Genomic DNA, 11,944 nt, shown 5'->3' with positions numbered 1-11,944 from the left:
AGGAAGGAAACAGTACTAACTCCTATAAGTACTGGTAACAACCAAGGCATGCAGAAAATCATCTTAGCACAGTGAATGGAACAGGCTTGAGAGACTTGAGATAAGACTACACTGGGTGCCACTCTAGTCAGTAAGAACTGGAAACAGGGGCTATAACGCACACAGTCTCACAAAAGTCGGACAATACATAGAAGTCTGGAAAAACACCGACTTGTCTGGCGAGACTCATCAGAATTTGGCATAAACATGAAAAGAAAAGAGGAATCCATTTTCCTTATGTCAACAGATCAGGGTGTGTAGGTTGTGTAATGGTTTTGGGGAAAACTTTGTTCCCATTAGTAGCAGCTGAGCATCTTTTTAAATCTTTATAAGTTTAAAAAGAATCTTAAATTGGTTTCTTGGACATGAAAATGAATTTACTGTATGCAAATAGCCTCCGCAGTCATCAGATCTCAATCCAATAGAGCACCTTTGGGATGGGATACAACAGGACATAGGCCTCATGTAATAACAAGAATAAGAAGAAGAAGAAGAAGAAGAAGAAGAAGAAGAAGAAGAAGAAGAAGAAGAAGAAGAAGAAGAAGAAGAAGAAGACATGGGATATTTTTGCAAGACACTTGGATAATTATTAGCTTAAATCATTCATTTGTTTTGACTAAGTAACTCAACTTGGTGCATAATTTAACACAAAGGTTTCTGTAAGTATCTTATATGTTCTGAATGTAACAAACTACATGTTACTATGCAACTCAATTCTAAATCTTTCACATGCTGTGACTGTGTGGAAGTCAAAGATGTTTTCTAACAACCAAACAAAGTGTCTGTCATAAAAATATTTTTCTAATTACTAATCTGTTGTTTTCAAAACATGCCATTTCCAAAGCTCCCAAACGTTTACACTTTTAAAAAGGCTCCAAAACTCCCAAACATTGTTTGGTTGTTATGGCTGGCTGCTCTAAATCTTGACTCATCTCTCAAAGATGGCCTAAACAGTAGAAACACTACTTTAATATACATACTGTTGTCTAAAATAGGTTATCTTACTGCTTCTTCCTATTTTCTTTTTAATCAAAAAAAGTTTACAATAATCATACTAACAGGGGTGGCTTTTGTTTCAGATGAGTTGCCTCTGACAAAAGCTTTTAATGTGATTTGAGCAGATGGCGATATTTGTTTTGGGGGATACACTCTAATGTGTGTTACAGTATGAAGACATGCAGATGCTCTATCAGAGAAACAACGCACAAGATGTTCAGAGTAAACCAAAGCTGAGTCTGGAGGACTCTAAGAACAATCAGCTGTCCTGGTTCCACAGCTGGAGAAAACTTACTCTGAACTAACCAGGTATAATTCTGGATCAAACTTTAATCAGTGACCATTAGGTACACCACATGTCTAGTCTGCTTCTTGAATCAGATCACCTGTATAATGAACAAGAAAAAGTAGAACTACGTTCAACATACAGCAGAGAAAATACTTGGATTGAGACAGATCAGGATGGTGACCTTAAACTTCTTTGGAATGAGGTGTAAGATGTGAAGATACTGTGAAATGAGAGGGAGGTGTAGCTATGAATGACAGAGAAACAGGAAACTATCTTGAAAAGGATGCAGACAAAAAACATGTCACACTTGATATAAAAAGAAGAAATCCTGGACACAGCTGAATGTAAAACAAACAAACAAACAAACAAACAAACAAAACCCGTTTAAGTAAATTTCCGTTCTTTACCTATAAATCCACATAATTATCATTGAATAGTTCATTTAAAGTTAGTCCTGAGTTCACTGAACTTTAGAGTTAAAGGCAGTGAACTTGTAGATTCTTGTGACTTATCTTACACTGTGAAACCTAAATATTGGCGAGTACTCTAATAACCTCACTGTGTACCTTAATACACTTACTGACTTCAGTGAGTAACCAATAGAGCCTTGTTCTAATGACCGGAGCTTGACTAATAATTCTGATGTGAATCTAGTGGGAAGTGTAACAGCTTTTTAGATTTTAAGCACTGTTACCTCACAGTGAGTGAAGCTGGGGCATTTCTGTGTGGAGTTTGCATGTTCTCCCCATGTTTGCGTGGGTTCTCTCATAGGTGTGAATGTGAGTGTGAATGGATGCCTATCTCTCTGTGTTAACCCATCCAGCGTTTACTCGGGATAAGGATAATTAGGAAGAGAAAGGCTAGATTGATGGGTTAAACAATAAATATGCAATGCCAGGGGTTCACTCCCTGCTTTCTGTTTATGACTACCAAATAACAACAATGTAATGTACATCATTCAGCACACAGGGGTCTGCACTGCCCCCCTATGGCCTTTAGATTCAACAGCAGCTCTTATACTGAGGTGATCGGTGATTTGGCTGATTTCGCGTGTTTCCAGTGAAAAGTGGAGTTTACATGTGGTGGACATTTGCTGCAAAAGAACTACAGATGTGTTAACAGAAGTCAATCAAACACACCCATGCAGAGCTGAATTCACATCCAAACTGCCAAACTCTTTTTTGCTGACATTGACAAATAAAAATGCTAATCTATCTGGTGTTTTTTCAGTCTAATGACTCTAATGATGTTGACAACATCAACTCAGAATGTTTTTGTTTTTATAAGTAACACAGAGCCACAGAAACTACTCAACACACAAAACAGGAAATACTTGCTGGAAACATAAATACTTCATTTAAAAAGAAAACAACATTCACACTCTACAAGAGGAGTGTGTCTTGGCAAAGAAACACTGATGCAATAAGGCATGGTTTATTTGGTCTTCTTGCCTTTGCCCTTTCCTTTGTCCCTTTTGGCCTTTTTGCTTTTGGCCTTGTTCTTTAAGGCCTTGCGAACGCTGTAGCCTCTCCACCAGGCCTGGATCAGAATGGCAGCTTTGGTCTTCAACTCCAGCTCTCTGATCTCCTCCTGTCTCTTCTCTTCAGCCAGCCGCCTCCTCTCCTGGATCTGATTGTACTCCATCTCCAGGGTAGAAAAGGGTTTCTCAAACTTCTTCCGCTCATTGTCCTCCATTTCATAAGCATTTTCATTCACCTCCAGTTTGGCCTAAGAAAGGTGATGGTGGCATTGGGGGTGTGTTGTGTCAAAAGTGGAGAAGAGGGAGATGGCAGTGGATATGGTTGTGGAGTGAAGAAAAAACAGAAAAGTGGTGAAAATATAAGAAATGCTTTGACTGACACTGAGCATCTTTAATTTACTAAGGACATAAAAAGGTAACAATGACCTAAAAGAAAACCCAGGACAACACCTTTATTTCCAGATGTTATACAAGAGTAAATACAACAGTTCTGGATTTTAAAGCATAGAAACTTGGATGTTATTATATATGCTGTGATAGAGCAGATCATGTATGCCACAGTATCCTTGGGCAAGATTATGAACCTAAGTTGTTTTGAGTGCTCAAGTAGAAACGTTATATATAAGAACCAGCTGATTTACCAATTACAATGAGTTCATAGAATAAATCTAAGTTTTATGTGTAAAATTGAAAATTAAATGTGTAAACACTTTCCTCATTGGATGCTTACTAGGGGTAACCATTGTTTTTCTTTTCTGAACTGAGTGGTTTCAGGCCTGCTTCCTGAACAAACTGACTGGGATTGTTCTCTATACAGGAACCTATTCTAATGGTCATCAAACTACATCTTTATTGATATAACCTTAGGTGTCAAAACTTGTCATTAAGTGTACAGGGCTGTCACGTGTTAATATTGAGCTGGTACTGTACTGTAAATACAGTAAATGTCACAACTTTGCATGGATTAGCCAGGATACTGTGGCATACAGTTTACCCAGTTTATTGTGAGGTGTCACATACTGTGCAACTGTGATAACCTTAACATAATATTTTAGGGACATATTCTGAATATAGTAATGAGTAATAAGTTTGTAGAAAGACCCCATGTTAATATTTTACAGACTAATTCTGGTACTTTGCAGTGGAAAGTTTGTACCTGGATTTCTCCTATTTCGTTGTCAAACTTTTGGATTAAGGAGTCAATTTTCCCTTGCATCTTTTCATTTTTCTGCCAAAAAACAAGAACAGTGAACATGAGTTTAATGAAAACCAAATACACTACCACAAGTAAAACATGAAACCTTATTGTTACACTAAACGTACCTCTTGGAGTAATCTCTCAGCCTGTCTGTTCTCAAGCACAACATTTTTGAGCTGAATTTTCAGTTGATCAATTTCCTGCTGTAAACGGTCCTGCTTCAGCTTTGACACCTGAATGTGTGCCTGCACCTGTTTGTCTTCAAAAGGCGACATGTTATCATCTGATACATCACCTTCTTGAGGGCTGCACGCCTGCAGCAAACTTTCCAAGTGTTTGATTGTGTTCTCTTTCTGGGAAATCTGTGATGTCAAAAGCAATGGATAGGAGGTGAGAAGATGGAAAAAATGAAGATTCTGCTTCTCTAGCTGCTAATGAAAAAGCCTTGACACCTTACCTCAGCATCTACTTGCTGTATAGCTTTAGCTACTTCTTCTTCCTCCAGTGCAATATTTTTCTCCAGATCTTTTGCAGAGGATGAAAACTCTTTCTGCTTTGTGATGAGCTGTAGCTCCTCGTCCGGGCTGATCAGAAACTTTTCTACCATTTGGCTATGAAGCACCTTTAATCCTTTAATTAATTTGTACTCCTTTTCCTCTATTTTTATATCTAGTTCTGCCCTCAAGCCAATAATGCCATCTGAATGGGCTCGGCAATAACGGAGAATATCCCTGACAGAGTTCTTGAGATCATTCCCAAGCTGAGCTCTCTCCTTCTCTCCTCCGATCCTGGCATCTCTTATTTGTTCTTCAACGGACTCCTGTTTTAGACTTTCTAGTTTCTCCAGTCTTTCCACTAAAATCCGATGTTTTTCAAGTGCCTTGCTCAAGTCCTTGTCAACAATCTCAGACTTACTGTTAAGGTGGAGGAGAGCGGGCAGAGCTGCTGCGGTCTTAATTTTACTGATGCAGTTTTCAAGTGTACTTAAAATAATATGAGCCTCACTAGAGAGGTGCTTGCTCTGTACCAAGCAACCATCTTCTGACTGGCTGTTTGGCAGCAATGCCAACCAATCTTCAGACATGTCAACACTCAGTGGCTTCGACTGGGAAAAAAATAAATAAAAAGTCTGGTTTTGTCTACAGTGTCTTAGCTTTTGATAAAGGCAGTGTGTTCTATGAATGAATTTAGCACGAGTTCGTATATTTCACTTTACTCTATAGCCTATGTCACACTTACTTGTGTTAAATCAGAAAACTAATTTTAATATTAGACAAAGACAACCAGACTAAAAAAAAAATGCAATTGTTAAATGATGACTTAATTTATTAAGGGACAAAAAAGTATGTAATCATGTGATTAAAACATTTTTGGAAAGCTCAGTTTACTTTCACTAACTAGTCGGATTACTGTCAGACCTGCTGAATCAAGAAATCGCTTAAACAAAACTTGTCTGACAATGTATTTTACACATAAGAGAAGTTACTTTTCTATCTCAGTTTTAGTCTAAAGTCACGGGCTCTTTGTGAAGTACTGTATCGGTTTTATTTTATACCTGGTAAATTAATTTTCTTATTAGCGAGCCAGTTAAGTATCTATAGTACTGTGAATGGTAAACGTTCTAAACTACACATCGTAAATTTAAAAAATGAAAAGGTTGTTCTCGGTTTTTGTTTGCTTGTGGCACATAAGCAGCTTTTACTTTAGTTGTGTAATATACAAAGTTAGCTAAGCTACATACCTGTAGACGTCTCTCAGTAAGTGTATGGGTTTTATTTGTTTTCCTGTTGCTAGGATACCAAATAGCCATTTACCGCTTCAGCATTGGATCATATTACAGATTGCTTATGTTGACAAAATATACACACACATATATATGAATACTTTACCACATTTCAAACAAATTCATACAGGTATTAGCTTTAAATTAATATACTATGATGTGTTAAAATTGCCGACTTTTACTTTGGAAATATGCATGGTCACTTACTTAGCCTGCCGTTAACTGCTGCTAGTGTCGTAAAAGTTTGTTTATCCAGTTCTGCCCATAAGTTGTAGGTATCTCTAGAGTTTTTGCGGCGTCGTTCTTGTACATAATGTTGCTCTCACAAGATAAAGCTAGACGTCAATTAGCTGTGAGTGGTTATCCGTTCTATGTGTAATCAAATTAGTTGTGTAGCTGTGCGGAAATGGTGCTGCCGCGATGGACCCAGACGGACAGCTTGTTAGCCTGCGTGACAGCGAGCCAGTTAAATCGGAGATAGATATTTGTGACAAGGAAGACACCAAATCTGTAAGCTCCCCAACCCCATGTCTGTTTAGCATACTGTAAAAGGCGCTAGAGCCTGTTTTTGACTATTCTACTATCGATATTTGAACTTGCATATAACACAGGATAGAAACTGTTCGGTTTGTCTGCTAATATCTAACCCTGCCGTCCGTCCTCAACAAGATGTGCAGTTCTACTGCTGTTTGCGGAGAAAACCTTACACTTATTTAGCTGTTAGGTAGCTGTGATTAAGTCTGACAAAAAGGTGGAATTCCAAGCAGGTTGCAGTCTGTTTATCTGCTAGCTAGCATGGAGACTGACGACGATGTGCCTCTCATCTTAACCTGGGACGAAGCAAATAGTGGTCTGCTCAGCGAGGAGCCTGAAAGAGGAGACGAAAGTAAGTCTATACAGTGATATCATCACATAACTCTGTAGTCAAGCAATGCAAACAATGTACATGTACACCAAGGAAAGGAACATGATCGGGGGAAGTGGTTTGGTGTCTCTACTGTAATGCTGTCGCAGTAGACATACAAGTAATACACAGATCCCATTGAGAAAGCACACCCGGCCAAAACTAATGCACTCCTGTGTAACACCTGGGTAATAATCCCCACCTTTAAGAAGGCTGTGGTGTTGGGGGTTCGTTCACCCCCAACATTTTAAATACACTATTAGGGTCAAAATTACAACACACCCAAGTTTCTAAGATTCAATAAGTTAAATCACTACTTCTGTACAGGTTCAGTCTGCTTCTTCTTCTTTTGGCTGCTCACTTCATAGGTCACCACAGCAGATTATCTCCCTCTATCTCACCCTATTCCTACATCCTCCTTTGTCCCGGCAACCCTCTCTTTTTGTCTACACCCTTGAATCTTCTCTGTGCTCTTCCTCCTTTTCACCTGCCTGGCAGCTCCATGTTCAGGATCCTTTGTTAAATACATCCACTATCTCTCCACTGTACCTTGCCCCTTGAAGTTTGTCTCCTAAGCCCACCGCCTGATCTGTCCCTCTGATATACTCATCTCTAATCCTGTCCATTCTGGTGACTCCTAATCAAAACTCTGCCACCTCCAGCTCTGCCTTCTGTTTTTTTGTCACAGCCACTATTTCCAAACTGTACATTGCAGCAGGTCTCACTATCATTTTGTAAACTGTTACGGATTCAAATATTGGGGATGGAGAAAGAGGAAAATCCAAAATAACAACACTGGTCCGGCCGGGTTGAGTCAAACGATGATTTTAATGATCACACGCGTGGGAGATGGACACCGTACGCAGACAGCATCAGATCTCAAAATGGTGGAGCATTGATCAAACTCGTATAGCCTCTAGTGGCCCCCACCTAATCATAAAAGCCTAAACAATCACATGCTTTCTCTCACACGGCGCCTAAGCTATGACCTTGGCTCCCTGTTTATCTGCTCCTGCTGAGATGGGGCAGAAAACTCCAGTATGTTCTGTTCTCTTCTACTCAGACAAATAAGGCGATGACTTTCTGCGAACAGTATTTCTTATAACTCAGCAGTATGTCCTTCTGTCACAAACCACCCCTGGCACTTGTCTCCAACCACTCCACCTTGCCTGCACTCTCTTCTTCATCTCTCTTGTGCCGCTGTTTATCGCTTTGGATGGTTGACACCAGGTATTTAAACAAATACAGTTCGATCAATACTTTTCTAAAGGTAGTCCAGATAAAATGTCAGCTGAGTATTGAACTCTGATGGTTGTTTTTACTGTACACTACAGTATTCAGAGAGGAGCGTTTGCATAAACTGTTTATTTTATTATAGCTGTTTATAGATGGAGTTAATGTTGTTTTTTTTAACTTACCATAATGCACTGGTGCAGTCAGAAGCGCTGTAATGTTGACAGTCAGCTGCATATATGTTGCACATCCAGGCTCTGCTGTTTGAATGGAGAAAACAGATTGTCCACCAGGCTCTGGGATCACGTGTGGGTGGAGCATGTATGAGTATCTGTGCATCTGCTTGACATAGTAATCCTGCTGCCTTTGTTTTCCTCACATATAAGCTACAAAATGACCCATCTGAAAAACTGCTGGTTCAGCTTAGAACTGTGTGCCCCTCAGCCCCTCCCCAGTGCATATGGGTAGCGTGTGTTTGTGTGTGTGTGTGTGTGCGTGTGTGTGAGTGAGTATCATTTTCTCTAGCTCTGGCATGAACAGGAAGAGGAGAGGAGTGTTTTTTCTGTCATATATGGGAGTGGTGTACAAGTGGGACAAGTCCTGCTGTTCTTGCCTGCTTGCTGCCAAAGCCTTCTGGAAATAGAGGGAGTATGAACCTGGACTCTATGAAATAAAGCTGCCTCTTATCACTTGAGTGACAAATCACAGGCTTGGATAGAAGTGAGGAATTTAGTTTTTATTGCCCATGTTCCGGACCCTTTATTTTTCTGGGACAAGTAGACATGACTGCTGGATCTGTTTATGTGAGCCTGACGTCACTGTGTTATTGACTGGGAGCTTCAAACGTATTATTGTTCTCAAACAAATGCGTGGTCGGAGTGGCACACAGCAGACGATGGGTGTACTTCTGTCAGAGTAACGGGTAGGCTGCCACTGGATTGGAACTTAAGCTTCTCGTTTCAGCTCAGTCTGCTGCTGTCATGGTGGATAGAAAACATCTGTGACCTGCAGCACGTTGGATTCTAAGGAGTCGTGCCCGAAGAGAAAATATGTGATGTACAGTGTGTGGGAAGAGTACCCCAACAGACTTGCGCCAGAGTAAAGTATGCAGCTGCAGAAAGCCGCATGGAGGGACAGCTTTGTTTGAGGAAGAACCTGGGACCAGGCTTGAGTTTGAATACTGACTTTGTCTGGATTTTATCTTGGTCACTTGACTTAATTCATACGATATTATGTTTATGTGTTTTAAGCCCTAACATAGGAGTTTCGTGTCTTCCAAAGTTCGTCACTCGCTGTCGTCTGGTATTGCAAAATCAGTTCCTTTTGTGGTTTTTCTGTCTCGTGCCTGCATCCTGTTTGTGGTATGACAGAGGCTTAATAGCAAATGTGATGTGATTGAAAGCACACTTTATTACTGACTGGCAGCACTGGGATCAAGGTTCACGTTGTGCCACAGAGTCAGGAGGAGGTAATTTTTCAGTCTGGCAAAAAATGTAATATCACTCTTCTGTGTGACTTTTGTTCCAAAACAAGCAACTGATTCTCAAAGAACTACAAGTGCAGAACCTCAAGAGCATCTGTGATCATTTTAAAAGGGGTCTGCTCTCCAGAGTCCTTTTGATCTCCGGGATATTTCCGGATCTGTAAGGATTTCATCCGGATCCACTTGTGACTTGGTTTCTGTTGTTTGCATCAGGTCTGTGTGGAATGTCTGGCCATCTGTATCTCCAGATGTGTATTGATGCTGGAACGAGACCAGCATACTGTGACTGGGACACACATGTAGACTTCGTCCTTGGAAGTAAGGGATGTTAATACCGTCACACAGCTGATGAATCCAGACTGACAAATGGAGAGTTCGCACACACAGGCAGCTGGTTTCCGTGAAGATCAGTCGCATATCGAGAGCCCTGTAGTGACTTCATCCTTTGCCTTACAGCTAGAACTAGAATGCATTGGTAGGCGGATACCCCTTTGTGTGACTCACATAAATAAGGGGTGTATGAGAACACTCACAATTAAGTCTTGTCTTCCAGATGGAGGAGGCAGTTATGACGTAGTTAACAACGCTGTGATCTCAACGCCTGGCCCACAAAACTACAGATCCCAAAATGTGTCCTTGCGACAAAGCTGGGAGATGAACTACCAAGAGGCAGCCATCTACCTGCAGGTATTTACAACCAGAGCATTGCTGCATTTATTAGTGTATGCACTCATTCACATGATCACATTATAGTTTTATTATACCTTCTACACTGTATTACTTGTAGATAGTTAAACCTTGTCCTCTCCCTGTGAGCTATATTTACATCCTGAAAAGCTGCAGGATGTTATAAATCTATAAACATGCAAAACTGTGCAAAATAAAATACAAAGGCAGTGTTGATGTACATGAAAGGAACTTTTTGCCAAAAATGGGGTTTTTGTCTTGTTGCTGATACAAAAACATAACCTCATAAGGTTTTGTAACTGTATTTTAAAAAGCCACAATTGGTGTAAAAATTCTACCCGACTGATTTTATTGGTTGATTATTGGCAGATTTGTTGATTTATACACAGCGTTTATGCAAAAATCTGACTTTTATAATGGTATCGACACATTCAACAGAATGTAGATTATTGATTTGTAAAACCTTTGAACTGATACGATGGAGATGCCAAGTTGGCCAGTACTGGTCGGTTTGCTTTTAATTTTCTTTTTAGGGAAAGAAGCAATCTTTATTACAAATAAATTCCTGTTTTAAAGTCTCTCTCTTTCTCACTACATGTTTGAATATCCAACCAGTGCAAAATTAATGTCAAAGAACAAACTCATAAACACTGATAAATCAGACAAGAAAGCTGCTGTCAATCAATATTTATCTGTGTGTCTCTTATCAATGTCTGAATGTTTTACTTTATAAAATTGGCAGTGGCTCCTAGATTTGGTTGGCCTGTTTTAAATCATTGGAAGAGCTGCAAAGTACAAATAACCGTAAGCACACTTGTGCGTTTGTATGCCTTTGAGAAGTTCTTTTTACATCGTTGGTCTGAATGTTGAGTTCTGCTCAGTTTAAATTAAGTGCAGAAAAACATTTTCTGTTATGTCTCCCGTGGAAGAAAAAAATTGAAAAACCAATTAAAAAAAAAAAACACTCGGGGAATTAAAGCTGTTTAAAAAATTAGAAAAGTTCATATCCATCCATCCATCACTTTTGCCAACTTGTATGCACAAATGTGTAACTTTTACATTTTCTGTGTAGGAAGGAGAGAACAATGATAAGTTCTTCACTCACCCTCGAAACCCAAAGGCACTTGCGGCGTACCTGTTTGCGCACAACCACCTGTTCTACATGATGGAGCTGCTGACAGGCCTGCTGCTGCTGATGCTCTCACTGTGCGAGGCTCCTGCTGTACCCTCACTGCGCCTGGATGTCTATGTGAGTGAATCTCTACTCGCTAACATACTAATATGAACTAAAAACACAACTTTACCTTACAGTCGCAGGCCACTTTCTAATTTACATCTTGGTAACACTGGGTTGGACCCTTTTCCTCTTCAGAACTGTACTAATTCTGCAGATTCATCAAGGTGCAGGAAACATTGCTCATAGACATGATAGAATCACACGGTTGCTGCAGATTTGTTGGCTGCACATCCGTGATGAGAATCTCCAGTTCATCCCAAAGGGGCTCTGATTGAAATCTGGTGACTGAGGAGGCCATTTGAGGACAGTGAATTCTCTGTCTCAGTTTGAGATTAGTTTTGTGACATGGTGTGTTGTCCTGCTAGAAGCAGCCATCAGAAGATGGGCACAATGTGGTCATAAAGCCATCCAAATGATTAGCAACAATTTGGTTTGTTTAAAGGATGCTCCGTTGGTACTAACGGGCGACCGTGGCTCAGGGGGTTGGGAATCGCATCTGTAACCGGAAGGTCGCCGGTTCGATCCCTGGGCTATCTGTCCTGGTCGTTGTGTCCCTGGGCAAGACCTACTTGCCTACTGGTGTTGGCCAGAGGGGCCGATGGCGCGATATGGCAG

The 11,944-nt window shown here is 40.3% G+C and overlaps 2 protein-coding genes across 3 annotated transcripts in view; one reads left to right on the top strand and one right to left on the bottom strand.

Moving 5' to 3' along the window:
* Window positions 1-2,587: 2,587 nt before the first annotated feature.
* drc10 (dynein regulatory complex subunit 10) lies at window positions 2,588-6,568 on the bottom strand. Of its 2 annotated transcripts, none has more exons than XM_005722238.2 (5): window positions 5,993-6,568; window positions 4,460-5,107; window positions 4,128-4,364; window positions 3,961-4,032; window positions 2,588-3,052 (listed from the first exon to the last, which is right to left on the bottom strand). In XM_005722238.2, exons 2-5 carry the CDS (start codon window positions 5,084-5,086, stop codon window positions 2,759-2,761), a joined length of 1,230 nt encoding a protein of 409 aa, XP_005722295.1. In that variant the 5' UTR covers window positions 5,087-5,107; window positions 5,993-6,568; the 3' UTR covers window positions 2,588-2,758. The 2 variants fall into 2 exon arrangements, with proteins under 2 accessions (XP_005722295.1, XP_005722294.1); XM_005722237.1 differs by lacking the exon at window positions 5,993-6,568 and adding an exon at window positions 5,744-5,824.
* A 2,293-nt stretch (window positions 6,569-8,861) lies between these two features.
* The window catches only part of tpcn1 (two pore segment channel 1), a 10,383-nt gene continuing 7,300 nt past the window's right edge, over window positions 8,862-11,944 (top strand). The window contains exons 1-3 of the mRNA XM_013914087.1: window positions 8,862-9,880; window positions 9,959-10,092; window positions 11,165-11,341. Of these exons, the coding sequence (XP_013769541.1) occupies window positions 9,772-9,880; window positions 9,959-10,092; window positions 11,165-11,341 (420 nt within the window). The 5' untranslated portion in view covers window positions 8,862-9,771. The remainder of the gene's footprint in view (window positions 9,881-9,958; window positions 10,093-11,164; window positions 11,342-11,944) is intronic.

The sequence above is a fragment of the Pundamilia nyererei genome, unplaced genomic scaffold (assembly GCF_000239375.1).
Source record: "Pundamilia nyererei isolate P.nyererei 1_Seehausen unplaced genomic scaffold, PunNye1.0 scaffold00006, whole genome shotgun sequence".
Taxonomy (NCBI): domain Eukaryota; kingdom Metazoa; phylum Chordata; class Actinopteri; order Cichliformes; family Cichlidae; genus Pundamilia; species Pundamilia nyererei.
The sequence above is the reverse complement of the archived record's forward strand: the minus strand, read 5'-3'. Positions and strand labels throughout refer to the sequence as shown.